This window comes from Xiphophorus couchianus, chromosome 24, assembly GCF_001444195.1.
Source record: "Xiphophorus couchianus chromosome 24, X_couchianus-1.0, whole genome shotgun sequence".
NCBI classification, from domain to species: domain Eukaryota; kingdom Metazoa; phylum Chordata; class Actinopteri; order Cyprinodontiformes; family Poeciliidae; genus Xiphophorus; species Xiphophorus couchianus.
Genome location: NC_040251.1, coordinates 94,652 through 111,162, shown reverse-complemented (window position 1 = coordinate 111,162; position 16,511 = coordinate 94,652). Strand labels below are relative to the sequence as shown.

Sequence of the window (16,511 nt, the reverse complement as noted above, 5' to 3'; positions counted from 1 at the left end):
TTCTGTGGACATGCCCTTACAAGGGCACGAGGCTGACCGTTACCAATCAGTTTCACAGGAAGTTGTAAACGTTTCTAGCCTCCAGGCAAACATCAGTTTAAACTGTTAATAGTGTATCACGGAAGAAAAGAAGTCAAGTAAACAACACACAAAATAATAATATGAAAACATAACCTTTCAAATAAACTCACAAGTAAATGAACTTAGATTATTTTTCTAACATGATGCACTGGGTAAGAGGAGAGGTCAGGAGAGCTCTGTGCAGTCCAGGAAACACTTTGAGGCAATTTGAAAGGATGAAAAACATGAATAGCTGATAAACTTCGGTCCTGCTTTCATTCCGTATGAAATGAACATATCTATTGTTTCTACCCTGGGAAAGTGTGCAGGGAGGATAGCTTAGACAGCGGATAAATTCATCCCTGGCCTTGGTAACACCTGCATGGTCTCTGGTGTACAAAAAGCACATTATGATGCGGTGCTGTTTGTGTGCAGGAGAGACCACCTCTGAACAGTGCGTCAAAATGCATCAGACAGTAAAGAACCCGCCTTGACATAAAAGTAATTGAGCTAAAACAGAAAGTCAGATCACTGGGGTGGAACTGTCTTTTAACTGCTGCACTCAGTGGTCTCTGAAGTAGCGTACATACATTTTGCATTTTTCTAAGGTAATTAATGTTTCCTTTCTGGCTTTGGTATCTGATGACCATGTTGAGCTATTGGTGTGATTTTATGCATTTGATTGTTTGAAGAAATTCTGGTTGATTGCGAATTTTAACAGTGACTGTTGTCTGTGGTTTCACTTTTACACACGACATCAATGGACCTGGGGAGACGAGATAACAACGAACAACAGGCAGAAAATGTCTCGTTTTCTCAACAACATATGTATGTGTACGTCAGAGGTTGCGTTAACGGAATATTTTCCATATTTGACCGTATTATTTGGGGGGGTAACGATGGAAAAATGTGAAGCCCGTCCATCTTTTTGAGAGGTAATGATTAACACCCTTGACTGGTGCACATGGGCAGACATTATAGACTTTATGCAAAGAGTTCATTTCAGAGGAAACTAAAATCAATCAATAAAAAGATCCTTTCTGAATATTATCTCATGGACACTGAACTAAAAGCGTCTTTCTTTTTTTTTTTTTTTTAAGAACTTACATTTTTATTATTTTTACAGAGCAATAATACAGCCATATATCGATGGTACATAACACAAGTGTTCACAGTATGAAGTTTTCCATAAAATAAACATCTTGGCATGATATCTACAACCTCAGCATCACTTTTGTAGACTCCTCACCATACAACATTAAAATAAGGATACATTTTGGGCAGGATAGCTAAACACCATATGCCAAGAGACACACTTGTTAGGCTTATTTACATCAACAGAGCTTCTGCTGGCCCCCTGCTGGCTAAAAGTGGTTTTTTGAAGTCTTAATGAGTAGGTTATCTGTTCCATTTTATACAATTCCCTTACTTTTTTAATCCATAAGTCGTAGGAAGGTGGCTCCAACTGCATCCACCTGATTGTAATGCATTTCAGGGCTGCTGTAAAAAGGACATTTAACAGATATACTTTGGCCCGTCCTTGCAAACCATCTGGTATAATATCAATATTGGTATAACTTCCGGGAAGATTTGGTTTATAGCCCTGTACACCTCACTCCAAAAGTTTTGAAGTTTGGGGCATGACCAAAAAATGTGTGTATGATTAGGGACCGCTGAGCCACAGTTTCTCCAACACAAGCTTGGTACTTTAGGATCCATCTTGGAAACTACATCTGGGTATTACATCTAATATCTGCTAATAATTTTCCATTTATATTCCCGCCACGTATTTGAGTTTGTAACTCTATGTACCTCAGTCCAGACTTCCTCCCATGTTTCGTCAGAGATTCTTTTGGCCGTCTCTGCCTCCCATCTTTGTTTTGTCCAAGTGGGTTCGCTAAGGTTCATTGACAGAAATACACTATATAACTTTGTTATCAATTTTTTATCTCCTCCCCTTTTCTGGTAATGGATTAGGAGGTTTTCTATTGGTGTGGGATTTAGTACTCTTTCCCAGTCCCTGTGTGCAGACAAAAAAGAACGCAACTGTAAATATCTAAAGAAATCATTTTTCTGGAGATGAAAATTCCTACATAACTCTTCAAATGACATAAGGCTGTTACTGTCGATCAACTGATGAAGAAATGTAAGCCCCTGTTCAGCCCATTTAGAAAACTTTTTGTCTAAGAAATTGGGTGTGAAAGATTTAATATGCCCAATGCTTGATAATATTGATAAACCTCTTGGTAGCTTGAAAGAAATTCGCACTTTGTTCCAAATGTTAAGTGTGGTTTTAGTCCACAATGGCAGTTCCTTTACTGGAATATCTAAAAATGGCTTTAATACCTTTAATGGTACTGAGGACTTGGCTTGCTCAATGCTCAGCCATCTTGTTTGAGAATCTGTTGGATCCATGAAATTAAAGGCTTTAGCTGAGCTGCCCAGAAATAGTATTTCAAAACAGGAAGATTGAGACCCCCTTCCGTCTTACTTCTTTGTAGTGTTTTATATTTTATGCGAGGGCGCTTGCTTTGCCATATGAATTTTGATATAATTTTATCCAATTCAACAAACATGGACTTTGGTTTGATAACTGGTAACATCTGGAATAAATATCTGGGTAACAGATTCATACGAATGGTTTCAATGCGACCGAGGAGGGACAAAGGCAATGCTGACCATTGCTCTAGGTCATTTTTAATTATATCCAGTGTTTTGCTGTAATTGGCATGATACAAATCATTTAATGAGAGAGGAATATTGATGCCTAGGTATTTAATGCCCTCCCTTGGCCACCTGAAGCCGCTCTGTTGTTTAACCCCCAGTGGAATATTGCTATTGACATCCATTGCCTCTGTCTTATCAATATTTATTGTATAACCAGAAAAATGTCCATAAACAGAAATCATTTCCCTCAGACGTGGTATTGATGATGTAGAATCAGACAGATACAGAAGTACATCATCTGCGTAAAGAGATATTTTATGTTCCTCTGTGCCAATCAAAATCCCTTTAATTTCATTATTGTCCCTAATAAGCTGGGCTAATGGCTCGATACTAATTGCAAACAAAAGAGGTGACAAAGGACAGCCTTGCCTGCATCCGCGCTCCAGTTTGAAACTTGCTGACCTGAAACCATTAACTCTTACAGCCACTTGTGGGGATGAATATAATGTATGTATCCAATCTATAAACTTGGGCCCAAATTTAAATCTCTTTAATGTTTGAGTATGGTATTTCCATGACACGCGATCAAAAGCCTTTTGGGCATCTAAAGATATTACAGCTGTCATAGCTTTCTTTTCTTTTTGGTGAGACATAATATTCAATAAACGACGCAGATTATTTCCATAGTGCCTCCCGACAATGAATTCGGTTTGATCTGGATGTATGATTTGATTTATTATGACATTTAATCGTCTCGCCAGAATACCAGTTAGAATGCGTACGTCCCCATTAAGCATCGATAATGGTCTATATGACCCACAGTCAGTGGGATCCTTACCTTCTTTATGCAAAACAACTATTGTGGCATCAGACCAGGATGGCGCCATTGTTTTAGTTTCTAAAGAAAAGTGGTATGCTTCCAATAAAAGTGGAGTAACGATGTCTATGAAACATTTATAGAATTCATTTATGAAACCATCAGGACCAGGACTCTTTTTATTTTTAAGGGATGAGATAACTTTTTTAATTTCTTCTTCTTGAATTGGCTTATCTAATTGTTTAGCTACAATATCGGATAATTCAGAAATATTTATATTTTGTAAGTAGTCTGCTATCTTACTCTCATCACCGCAAGTGTCAGTGTCTCGGTATAAAACCTTGTAAAATTCTGCAAATGTTTAACCAATATCTTTTGGTTTTAAGATGGATTTATTGCCCGATTTCAGCTTATGAACTACATTTGAGGACTGTTGTTTTTTAAGTCGGAAGGCCAAAAGTCTGCTCACTCTATTTCCATTTTCATAATACTGTTGCTTGGCAAAACAAAGGTTACCTTCTATCTTTTCTGAAAGTAAATCTTGGAGCTCTCTGCGTGATGTATTCAAATCATTCAGAATCCTGGATGCTCTAGTCTTTTTATGTTGGAGATCCAGTTCCCGAATTCTATCTTCTAAATATTTCTGTTTGGCTGCCTTTTGTCTTTTTTTTTGCTGTCGTGTAGGAGATGATGCTACCTCTTAAATAGGCCTTTGCACAGTCCCACAACATAATAGGAGATGTTTCAGGGGTATTGTTTATATCCAAATAATTTTTGAGGTCTAATTTAACAAATTCAACAAATTCTTTGTCATTAAGAAGGGAGGCATTAAGTCTCCATTGCTTAAATGATGGTGTCAATCCTATATTCCACTTGAGAGTAACAGGTGCGTGGTCGGAGATTGTCATGGGCAATATTGTGATATCCTCAAGTCTGTGTAGCTCGGCCTTGGCAGCAAAAAAGTAATCTATTCGTGAGTAAGATGCATGCCGGTTTGAGTAAAATGTGAAATTTCTGTCCTTTGGGAATTTGGATCGCCATATATCCACTAATCCAGCTTCCACAGACATATTTTTAAGCATTTTACCCATCTTAGATATGGGGGTTCGAGAGGCTGGGTGCCTATCTATATTTGACATTACACAGTTAAAATCCCCCCCCACCCCCCCCCATAATCAGTAGACCAGAGCTGTATTCTGCAATCACATTGAAAACTGACTTAATAAACCCTGGTACATCTTCATTAGGGGCATAGACATTTACAAAGGACACTGATGTTCCATCAATTATCAATATAAATCTACCCTCCTTGTCCTTATGTACTAACGTTTCAGTAAAGTTAATTTGCCTATGTATTAATATAGCAACACCCCTTTTCCTACCAGAGCAATGTGACGAATAGTAAACTTTATCAGCCCAAGACTTATTTAATTTTGTATGTTCCACATCTGATATGTGTGTTTCTTGTAGCAGTGCTACTTGACATTTTGATTGTCTGAGTTGCAGCAATCCTTTTTTTCTTTTGGTTGGACTATGCAAACCCTTCACATTATAACTTGTTACCGTTAGTGTACTCATAACTGAGTTAATTTAAAAACATACGTATATGTGATAGTATTGTGTTGGAGGCAGAGACGGCCATTTGACGGATGGGACCAAACTTGAGTAACATGGATGCTGAACACCAAGATGATGCAATAAACTAAAAATAGTAAGGCTTTGCTGTACAATATTGTCAAAACTAAGATTCAAATGCTCTGCTTTTTTAGATGCAAAAGGATCCTCGGGGAACAGAAGGATCAAAACGCAGAAAACACAATTAAAAATGTGCATTGCTAACATAATGCAAGGTAGTGGGTTTAAGTCCCTAGCCACTATAAAAAGCGGCAACAAACGCAACCGAAAAAGGGTTGGATGTGTGCAAAAACAAAAAAAAATTAAGAGTGTGGAAGTTCAGGCTCCTGCAGGAGAGCATAAGTATGTGTACTTTAACAACAACGTAAAATCTACTAGTAATATTAATACAACTTAATTATGACTAATTATGACTTAGTAATTTAACAAGGTTAGAAGTGACAATGTTACGCACCTTTCAAACGTACCAGTTTAGATAAGTGGCATTGCCGAACATAAACGCAGTGAGGGCCGAAATAGCCAGCAACGCCACCGCCATCCATGCAGAAATCACCTCAATTAAAACGGACATTGAAGACGTGAAAGGTGGACTGTCTACATGGTCTGATGAGTAAACACTCTGCAGACCACCGTCACCGAACTTCAGAGTGAGCTGGTTAAGATATGGGACAAGTGTGAGGACATGGAGGGGAGGATGAGGCGAGGAGATATCCATATAGTTGGCGTTGAGGAACAGCCGAACTCCGCCGAACCTAAAGAGGTTTCCAAAATGATCAGAGAAGCGCTCCAGATGGACCGGGATGTAAAAGTCGATCGTTCACACCGAACAGCTGCTCTGACAAAACCAAGAGACGGAGAAAGACCCGTGTGATCATCGCCAAGCTGCATTATGATGGAGACGCCGCTGACACCCTGAGAAGAGCCAGGGACAAAGCCCCGCTGACCTACCAGGGTAAAAGGATCGCCATCTTCCCGGATTACACCACCAGTGTCGCCAAGGCGCGCACCGCCTTCTCCGATGCACGGAAAGCTTTACGGGGACGGAGCGATGTGCGCTTCGGATTACTTTATCCAGCAAGACTCAAAATCACATACAAAGAGGACAGTAAGGAGTTTCGGGATCCCGTGAAGGCCATGGACTACATATGGAAGACCATACCCGCTGCAATAACAGGAACTGAAACTGCTTAAATACTAACTGCGTTGATGTCAGCTCTGAGAGCGTTGAACTCTTCAGACAGCGCACTCCTCATTTCCTCCCTTATAATTTTGGAGATTTCCCCTCGTATAGAGGTTAGGATATCGGCTCTCAACTCCTCACTCATACCAGGGCTCTTGGGTTGTGGGTCTTCTGCTGCCTCGTGGCTCTGCTGTTAGCCGTTAGCTTTATCCGCCATTTAACAAGTAACACTGGAACGGAATTCTTTATAGTCCAACACCTTTATCAATCCGATTTAGGTCACAATTAGTGAGCAGTTGTGGTTTTTAAAGCGAAAATATTAATAAGCCTGCAGGAGCTCTGAAATGTCCGTCTTTACTCCACTTCGGTCCCGTCATTCAATTATCATTAACACAACCCGCTATTGTTTTCTATTTGTAAACATGACAGTAGCAGTTTTGGACATGTAGCACTGACAGATAGACTTAGCTATCTATCCGTGCTACGGTAGGAAAATCTGACAAGGTAGCACTGATGGTCAGAACACCAGCAATTTAAGTGGAGTCGTTTAATTTAATTTATTATAAGTTATTGGGGAAAAAGTCAGTGGTTTTTGTCACTATGGAGAAAAACTTAGATGCATTTATCTGCTTTATGTGTGATGGGATCTGGTTTCACGGTTCAACTAGAAGAATATTAACTAAACCACATAAAAAATGCGGCTAAATAGCCTATGTTGATGTGATTATGATTTGACGGGTAATAATAGTACATGACCGATTTTGTTTTATGTTGTCGGTCAAAATGACGGATAACAAAAAATTCTAGCACGACCTCTGGTGTGTGTGTGAATATATGTATATATATATATATATATATATATATATATATATATATATATATATATACACGACAGACCAAAAGTTTGGACACACCTTTCTAATTCAATGGGTTTTCTTTATTTTCATGACTATTCATAAGGCAAGAAATCCCACTTATTAACCTGACAGGGCACACCTATGAAGAGAAAACCATTTCAGGTGACTACCTCTTGAAGCTCATCAAGAAAATGCAGAGTGTGTGCAAAGCAGTAATCACAGCAAAAGGTTGCTACTTTGAAGAAACTAGAATATAAGGGGTATTTTCATTTGTTTTACACTTTTTTGTTTAGTGCATATTTCCAAATGTGTTATTCACAGTTTTGATGCCTTCAGTGTGAATCTACAATGTCAATAGTCATGAAAATAAAGGAAACTCATTGAATTAAAAGGTGTGTCCAAACTTTTGGTCTGTACTGTATATATATATATATATATATATATATATATATATATATATATATATATATATATATATATATATACTGTATATATACTTTGCAGGTCACTGGCCCACAAGAACTGGGATTACCCACCCCTGGTTTACAGTATTCATCTGTTGCACCAAACCCTTTAGATTTAGAGTTTCAGTAGCTCACCAATGTGATAAAGGCCGATCCAATCAGTGGCATCCACTTCCTCCTTTATGTCCCATGAGATCACCAGGTGGCCTTGACCGAGAGTCAGTTGGTATGTGGACGCCGTAAGTGATGAGCGGCTTTCAGAGGTCACAAGATCTGTGTCACTATTGGCCCTCTGCAGTCCCAGGCCGGCTGATTCCAGCTGGGTCCCGGATGGCACAGCAGAGGACGACGAAGCTGAAGATCCCGCTGTTACCTGTACCGACAAACTGCTGAGGTTGTCCAGTCCCACTGTGTACGGTCGACTGAGCGGAGAACGGCGGCGCACTGCCAGCAGGTGCTCGTGGGCATTGCTGTTGGACGCCGAGGCTGTCTGTAGTGGAGGTGATGCAGAAGAGGCGGATGCAGTGGCAGCCGCTGCCATGCCCACGGCTGGGGCAGAAGAGAAAGCAGGAGGCGAAGATAGCTGTTCGTGGAAGGGGGACTGAGGGAAGTGGTGATGGTGGAGAAGGGAGGATGGGGAAGAGGAGTTAGAGGATGAGTGGTGACGGGGGCGAGGGGGGAGGACCGCGGTTGTGAGGGACGGCCGAATGGTGGAGGTTAATGGAGTGGGTTCAACAGAAAAAAAGAAGGCACTAGGAGTTGTCCGTATTTAACTGAAACTGAAGAGAATTTTATAGTAGGGAAAATCCTGCATAACCATACAGATTAGGATTACCTAAGCAAGGAAGTCTTTGGTGCTGCTGGTATTCCTTTGGGAAAGGGAAGAGTACTCACGTTCAATTTGTTCAGATGGTCATATGGAATTAAAACTATAGGATTCTTTTCTATATCAAGTTTCATGTCAGTATTTGTTACAGATGTCTGGCAGTGAAGAGCCAAACTGTGGCCTAACCTCAGCAAGCATGTGATTCCTCCATGACTCCATTATGGCTGGAGATCAGAATGGAGGTAGCTGAGATGGGGAATTAAGGAAAGAGAAGCAGACAAATTCAGAATTATCCAACTCTTCTGTCCAGGTAGAGGAGACTGAAGACAGGGTTATCCACACAGAAAGGAAAGTAAAACCTACAGGAGAGAGGGATTGAAGGATGAAGGAAGAGAAGAAGGGACATAATCAGAATAATTCTAACAAATATTTTCAACAGACAGTAAGTCAAATCAAGCAAGACAAATACTGCATACAGTGCTACGGGATCATGTTTTCCTAACTGGCTGAGGTTAAATCAGATTGTTTTGCGCATCAACCTGTTAATACCGTCTCCATTACATAACATGATAGTGCATTATGTTGAGGGTATGTCTTTCTTCTGGTCAGGTTGATGAGAAGACAAATGAAGTTAAACACAGGAACCATGGAAGGTCAGTTCCTCTCTAATTAGGACAAGAAGCAAAACCACATAGCCTGAACTACAAGCAGTTTAGATCAAATCTTATTTATATGTTAGAATGGCCCTGTCAAAGTTCTAACCAGTTGAAAGTACAGGGAGAGGCAGAACTCTGGGGGGGGGATTAATACATATGTAAGCTACAATCAAATAAAATAAATTCTAGTCTGTGTAAGTGGGTGTAAGTGGAAGCTTGTTTATTCAAAAACCTTGGAGCTGGTATGAAAAACCTGTCTGTCTCTAACAAATACTTCTCTGCTGGGTTCTCAAAGAAACATAAACCTTTGGCAACTAGTCCCTATAACCTTCTACCAAATTGTGACAATTCAACCAAGGTAGGTACCAAAACTATCCAAGGTTTCCCCCAGTGCATTGTAAGCTTGGTGGGCTCCCAGGCATGACTTGCCTTCCCACCAGGCTAAACCAGGTTTGTAGTTAACACATTGAACTGGCCAGGAGGGTGAGAGTGTCATTTATGCCATCAGGTTCTGCTACAGAAAAACATTTAAAGTTTGCGTTGAGTACAAGTGAGGGGCTTTTATACTTGATGTGTAGTATGACATATAGCTCAGAGAATAGACTTTAAAATAGGCCTATTCTTAGTTTATAAATCACTGAAAGGCTCAGCACCACAATATATTAAAGAACTGCTGTTGTTGTATCAACCTTCCAGACCCCTCAGGTCTTCTGGTTCTGCTCTGCATCCCCAGAACCAGAACCACACAAGGAGAAGCAGCATTCAGCTTCTATGCACCACAAATCTGGAACAAACTTCCAGAAAACTGCAAAACAGCTGAAACACTGACTTCCTTTAAATCTAGACTAAAAACCAGCTGGTTAGAGTTGCTTTTAATACCTAATCATAAAACATTAATCAATAATCTAATGTAGGGATAGGGTTAGGGTTAGGGTTAGGGTAAGTTTGGACACACAGTTATTTGGACACACAGTTGTGTCCAAACTTTTGGTCTGTACTGTACGTCCCATTACATCTGGTATGAAACTAACAAATATCAGAAAAAGAACATTATATACTTAAATGGTGGAGGTAGTGTGATGTTTTGCGTTCTTGCAAGGCAGCTGTCACTTCAGGCGCGTTCCAAGAACCTGCATGACCATCGATGTGTGACCGCAAGCATGCTTTGCAAGACAATGATCTAACCAACACCACAAAGTCCATCTATGAACAGCTCAAATAAAGAAAAATGAAGTTTTTGGAGTGGCCTAGTCAAAGACCATGGAAAACATTAAACATTAAAAGTAGCTGAATTAAAACAACCCTGCAATGCGAGCTAAAATTCCTCCTTAGTGATGGAGAACACTCACTGGTAGTTTTTTGGGGTTTTTTTTTTGTAAATTCTTGATGGCATCCAGTTACTAGGCTTGGGGCAGTTACTAGTCATTAGGGGACACTAGCACATTGCTTGTATCCGAGCAATAGCCTTGACTCCATTGGCGCAGCAATGCAGCAGTTATTAACACCCCTCCTCACATATAAACACATCTGGCCAGATAAGGTTTTAAATAGCACAAGAGTGAGCTCCTCAATTTCTGCTATCTGGATGCCTTCTGATGTCACCACAATGTGCTTAAACAGTTTCTGCTTCTTCTGAAAATAACAAAACACTATAGCAAAGGAACAACTAAACCACCCCTTTTCTTTAGAAATGGAAAGTTGAAGCTCTCCAGGAGATTAAGTGTCTTTCATCCTGCACCAGGGTTAATCCAGGGAATGGTGAAGGGAAATGTAGTGTTGACAGATGGTGTTTCCTAATCCACAGCTGTAACAGTTTCAATCTGCAGATAGAGCCCTGGCTTTGTTTACATCAATCTGTCCAAAACATTTCCACTAATCAGGTTACTAGGGAACTAGATAGAAATTAGGGGGTTTAGCATAAGAATAGAGAATGGTCTGATTAATATCAGCAAGTGGCATTTATTGTGTGATTCAGTTTCTTCAGTTGTGAGACAGAACTACCAAATAAAAGCTAAATATACCCATCTTTTCTCATACATCTATGCAAATAAGTGTTTTATTTATTTGTTTAATTATTTATGGAAAAGTTATACTCAATCTTATGCAACGGGTGAAAGATGTGTCAGAAATCCAAAGACCAAAAAAAAAACCCAAATAACATTTTCTACTTAATTAAAATAAAATAAAAATACAGGTGTTAATATTTCTTAATATATGTGAAGTATTATCACTGACTGTAAGAATAGTAATAAGACAAATATTATGTCCGTGATCATTCACATGATCATGAGGCACCTTTAAGTTCTTCATTAAAACTTCTTTTTACCAGAACACTTTCCTCCACGTCAGCAGTTCCCCCTCAGATGATTTGCGGTAAACTGCAAATGAAGTCATGAAGCAAATAGCTTTCTTATTGTCACTATTTTATAACCACCAGATTTGTGTAGTGCACAACTAACACTTTTGTGTCAAGTATTACTTTCCTTTTTCTTCACTTCATTAAATGCCGTTTATGTTGATTTGTACAGTAAAATTTGTGACTGTTACCTGAGATGATGTGAAAAAGTTCAATGGCTATTAAAAGTTTTGCAAAGTACTGTAAGTTAAATAGCCAAATTCTAACAAGGTAAAACTAAAATGTGAATTGGGGTTGTTGTAAACTAGTATTTTAATATCTGAGTAATTTATTGATTATTCTGACAATTAATCGAGTAATTAAATTTAAAACAATTGATAAAATAAAATATTCATAAATAAAATAGTAAAAAATTGTTTAACCAAGCTTCAAGGCAGGTAATTTGCCCGGAGGAATCATTCAAGGAATAATTACAGCCCTATGTGTACTGTCACTCACTTCCACAAAAATGAGAACATAATGTACACATAACACCAGTAGGTCATAAATTTCTAAAAATTCAGTTCTGACCTGGCAGGTTTGGATGCCACATTGAATCATCGTGAGTGGGTCTCCTGGAGCAGAAGTATCTGCTTTATTAAAGAATGGGAGACAAAAATTGGGTTTTGCTCTTAAAACCCAATGTTTGGGTTAATTGCCATATTTTTCTGGACACTAAAAATATGAAATTTGCTCAGTCATATGACTAAAATGAATTAGAAATGCTAGCAACAGAAAGTATAGCTGTAAAAGGACTTATGAAATAGGTGTACAACCCGTTAATTTCATATACTGCATAAAATGACACAAACTTTCAGCTCACTGTCTGACATTTAATCAGACTAAACCTTTCCTATTTTAGTTGCCGGAATAGTGAGGGCACTATTCCCTCACTAGGGCATGCGATTCTAAAGATCGCATGACCTAAGATGAGTATGCCCATAAAGATTTAGGAAAGCCCAGATAATGATGTCATGACTTTGAAAGCTTAATTCCCCAAATCTTAGTTCAATGGATGGAGCCACACCAGTGGATGTCTTTTAAAGCAATACCTCAAACAAAAACACTGTTTTCTTGTGATACTATTAATACAATATAAGGAATTGTGGACCTCCACAGGTTTGCTTCATCCTTGGTTTCAAGCTCCACATGCCTAAAGTTCCACAAACTGTCTGTTTAAACAGTTACCTACATTTACAAACACCATGGGAATGTTCACCCATCATACTGTTTAGAAGAAAGATAGGTTCTGTGACCCAAAGATGTGTCTTTTGTGAAATGTGTGAATTCAAATGCTGCTGAAGCTCGTAAAACACTGTCATTGTCCACATTGAAACAAGTCCTGTACAGACATGGGTGGAAAGGCCAGTCAGAAGGCAAGAAGCCACTATTCCAAGAAGAGAATAAAAAGCCAGATTGTATTTTATAAATGCAATGATGCAATCAAGAACAAAGGTATTTTTGTGGCATATATTGTGGTCTGATGAAACTATAATTTAAGTGTTTGAACTTAACCACCATTGTTATGTAAAGAAGTAGTGGGAACATCATGTTCTATGAATATTTTGCTGCATAATCAAGAGGAAGTCATGAAGCAAATTCTCAAGACTCCAGGAAATTAAATCTTGGACACAAATGAGTCTTCCACATGGACAATGTCTCTAGCAAGGAACCAAATTAGTGGCAAAGTAGCTAGAGAACAACAAAGTCCATGTTTTGGCGTGATCTCAGTACTACAGAAAATGTTTAGGGTTAGAAGTGGAAGGTGTGTCAACCTGAGCATGTCTGTCAGGAGGAATGCATGGGCCAAAATTCCAGCAAACTATTGTAAAAAACCTGTGGAAAGGACCCCCAAAAACATTTGACTCAAGTGATACAATTTAAAAGGTAATGCTACGAAATAGTGAGGAAATGAATGGAAACTTACAGTATGACAAAGGCAATAAAACCTAAAAAATGTATTTCCTTATCCTGCATTTAGGAAATAGAAATAATTTTGGAAATCTTAACATTTCTTTGCATGCTTTAGTCTGATTTAATGTCAGACAAGGAGGAATAATAGCTATGTGTATCAATCTTGTTTCAAAAGTATGTTTTTCAAAATAACTCCATTATTTTCCTAAGCAGTTGCAGTGTCATGTAAGATTTGTGTAATGCCCCACCTCACAGACTGGACTGTTAACCCCCACCCAAAGTCTCCAAATAGATGTAGCGTGATTGAAGAACAATGAGGCAGTCCCGTAAGAGACAACAGTTTCCTGTCCCCAACACAACCATTCCATCCCTGTGTGCCAGTTTGTAGGCTTGGGATTAAGTGCATTCCTCTGCTCTGAATCTTACACACACCACTAACTTGTCTTTGTTAGTGAGCGTTTTACTTGTCATATAGCTTTTCTGTGCTATTCTTTAGAAAGTGCAGAAGTGTTTTTTCTTTGTATCACTTCCAACTCTATCAGTCCAAACAAGATAAAACACCGTGTTCACTATTTGAACTGAATAAAACCTTTTTTGATGACATTCCAATGAACTGAGATACATCTATACAGTCAGTGGGGACAGCTCTCTGCAGCTTTTAAAAACTTTTAAGGTTAAAATGGAAATGAATTGTGATCACTGAAAGTATATGAGCTTAAATTGGACATAATTCATTTTTCTGCAGATTTCTGTGATTGGTCTGTACTTCAAAAGTTGCAGTTTAGAATACAGGAAGTGATATACAAGACAAAATAAAAAGAGAAAGCAAGGCCTGATCAGGTTTCTGTAAAGCTCCAATAATCTTGGATAAGAGAAAGCTGGATTGTGTTTTGAATAATACATATATTTTTTCTGCTGCCTTAAATCAGTGAGTACCATACTGGTGAGAAATGAAGAAGCACATTTTATGATGTTAGGTGCAGATCTCCACCCAGCCAATGAATGTGCTACATACATCACTTGTCAAGCTGACTTTTGCTGTTTTTGTCAGTGCTTCTTCCATTACTTCATCTGCAAGCAACGCCAACGCGGTACAAAGAACCAACAAACCAATGCAACTCGTTTTAGCTTGCAGAAACCATTAAATACTTGCCCGCAGCTCATCCAGTAAGCGAGAATCTCTTTATAATCCACAAGCTGTCATGGATGCATGAATTTCCTCACCTTTTACAGGAGGAATCAGAAGGTGCTTACAACACCCTTGGTGCGCCGAAAAGATGCCACTAATAAGTCGATCAGTCTCCAGTCATAAATGGCGGATCTCCACAGGCCCGCACATCATCGGCACCATCCTATGGTTGCAGGCGGGATGCGCGGCTCCTGAAACGGGGCACAGCCCCGCAGCATCCCGGTAGTCCGAACGGGAGCTTAAAGCAGAAACGCGCACGTCTTTAAAATATTTTCTTTGAGGTCCAGTTTTAAATCACTTTCCCCATCTCTTTCGTTTACTCCACGGTAACGTTACAAGGTTCCATGTAGGGAGGAGATGCTTTGATGTTTTATTTACGGGATCCACTTTACGTCCGCCTCACGTTTCGGTCTACTTCAATCCCACTCATCCCCGGACTGCTTACAGCTGGAGGGACATAGCTGCTCCCGACTACATGTTCGCTTTAAAACATCTGTTTTAGGAACTTGAAAACAGCCAGGTCTTTTGTAGAAATTCATAGTGTCAGAGCGGCTCAGCGTCAAAATAACGGAGCGAAAACATCCTACCTCCACTTCCACCCGGAGTTCTAAAACTGAGGGGCGCGGACTTCAACGGGTCACAAATTATGCTGCACAGTGTAAGAGAAAAAAAAATAGTGTCTAAAGGGATTTTCTATTTAAGAGAAGCTACTTAAAAAAAAATTCCGTTTTGCATTTAGGAGGTTGGTATTTACGGAGCCCCCTAGGGGACATGGGGATTTTTTTTTTCTTTTGCGTTACCTCGCAATACTTTTGCGTTCCCTCGCAAAACTTTTGCGTTACCTCGCAATACTGTACTGGTCAGTTATGCAGCATAATTGAATACTGCAAGCCTTTCCTACGGTGGGCGCCGTACTTTATGCTTTAATATAAGGTTATGTGAGGTTTTTCCATGAATGTTAGTATCTTTTTGTGAAATATCTGAAGTTTTATATCTTTCTTTAGGATAGAAAGGCACCACAAACCTACGATATAAACAGAAACCTTCCGTAAGTAGGAAAGAAATAAAAATACATTATAATTTGGACTATTTCTGAGTTATTATCGCGGGTAATAAATCATCTGACAGTTTTGATTGTGTCTCTGTTGTGTTCGTAACCTGAATGGTTTAAAGAGCTGCTTTCAGTGCCGCTCCATCTTAGCCTTAACAGACATAAACATGCAGTAAAAAATAAATCGATTTTCAATCAGTGTTTTGCACCAAACAGTTTTTACTGTTAACAAGTTTTTATTATTAAACACACGACAAACTAATGATGGTAAAGGGCCGCACTGGGTTAACTTGGGGAATCTCATCTGTCTGTGTATCAATCAACTCCAAACCTTTTCTTTATTCTGTCACAATTATCGATTTATTCCATTTTGATGATCAGGTTCCAAACTTTGCAAGGACTGACCGCCCCACTCACCGCTTCCTAATACACACAAAACCAGTATCCTTCCCATTCATACCTGGTGACGTCACTCCCACGTCGACACACCTAAGTGTCAAAGCCGCTGCTCCTGTCATATCAATAATTACTTATTTCATTCATATGGCTCTTACAGAGCCTCAGTGAAAACTTGTTTATTATTATTAACTGTTTGGTGCAAAACACTGATTGAAAATCGATTTATTTTTTACTGCATGTTTATGTCTGTTAAGATGGAACTGCACTGAAAGCAGCTCTTTAAACCATTCAGACTAGAACACAACAGAGACACAATCAAAACTGTCAGATGATTTATTACCCGCGATAATAACTCAGAAATAGTCCAAATTATAATGTATTTTTATTTCTTTCCTACTTAC

At 39.1% G+C, this 16,511-nt stretch overlaps 1 protein-coding gene across 4 annotated transcripts in view; it reads right to left on the bottom strand.

Moving 5' to 3' along the window:
- hecw2b (HECT, C2 and WW domain containing E3 ubiquitin protein ligase 2b) overlaps positions 1-15,268 on the bottom strand; it is a 70,293-nt gene extending 55,025 nt beyond the window's left edge. For 3 of the 4 annotated variants that reach the window (XM_028010384.1, XM_028010385.1, XM_028010386.1), the window contains exons 1-2: positions 14,696-15,268; positions 7,816-8,865 (exon numbers count right to left, since the gene is read on the bottom strand). In XM_028010384.1, the coding sequence (XP_027866185.1) occupies positions 7,816-8,221 (406 nt within the window). In that variant the 5' untranslated portion in view covers positions 8,222-8,865; positions 14,696-15,268. The remainder of the gene's footprint in view (positions 1-7,815; positions 8,866-14,695) is intronic. The other variant, XM_028010388.1, reaches the window with a different exon arrangement.
- Positions 15,269-16,511: the final 1,243 nt, after the last annotated feature.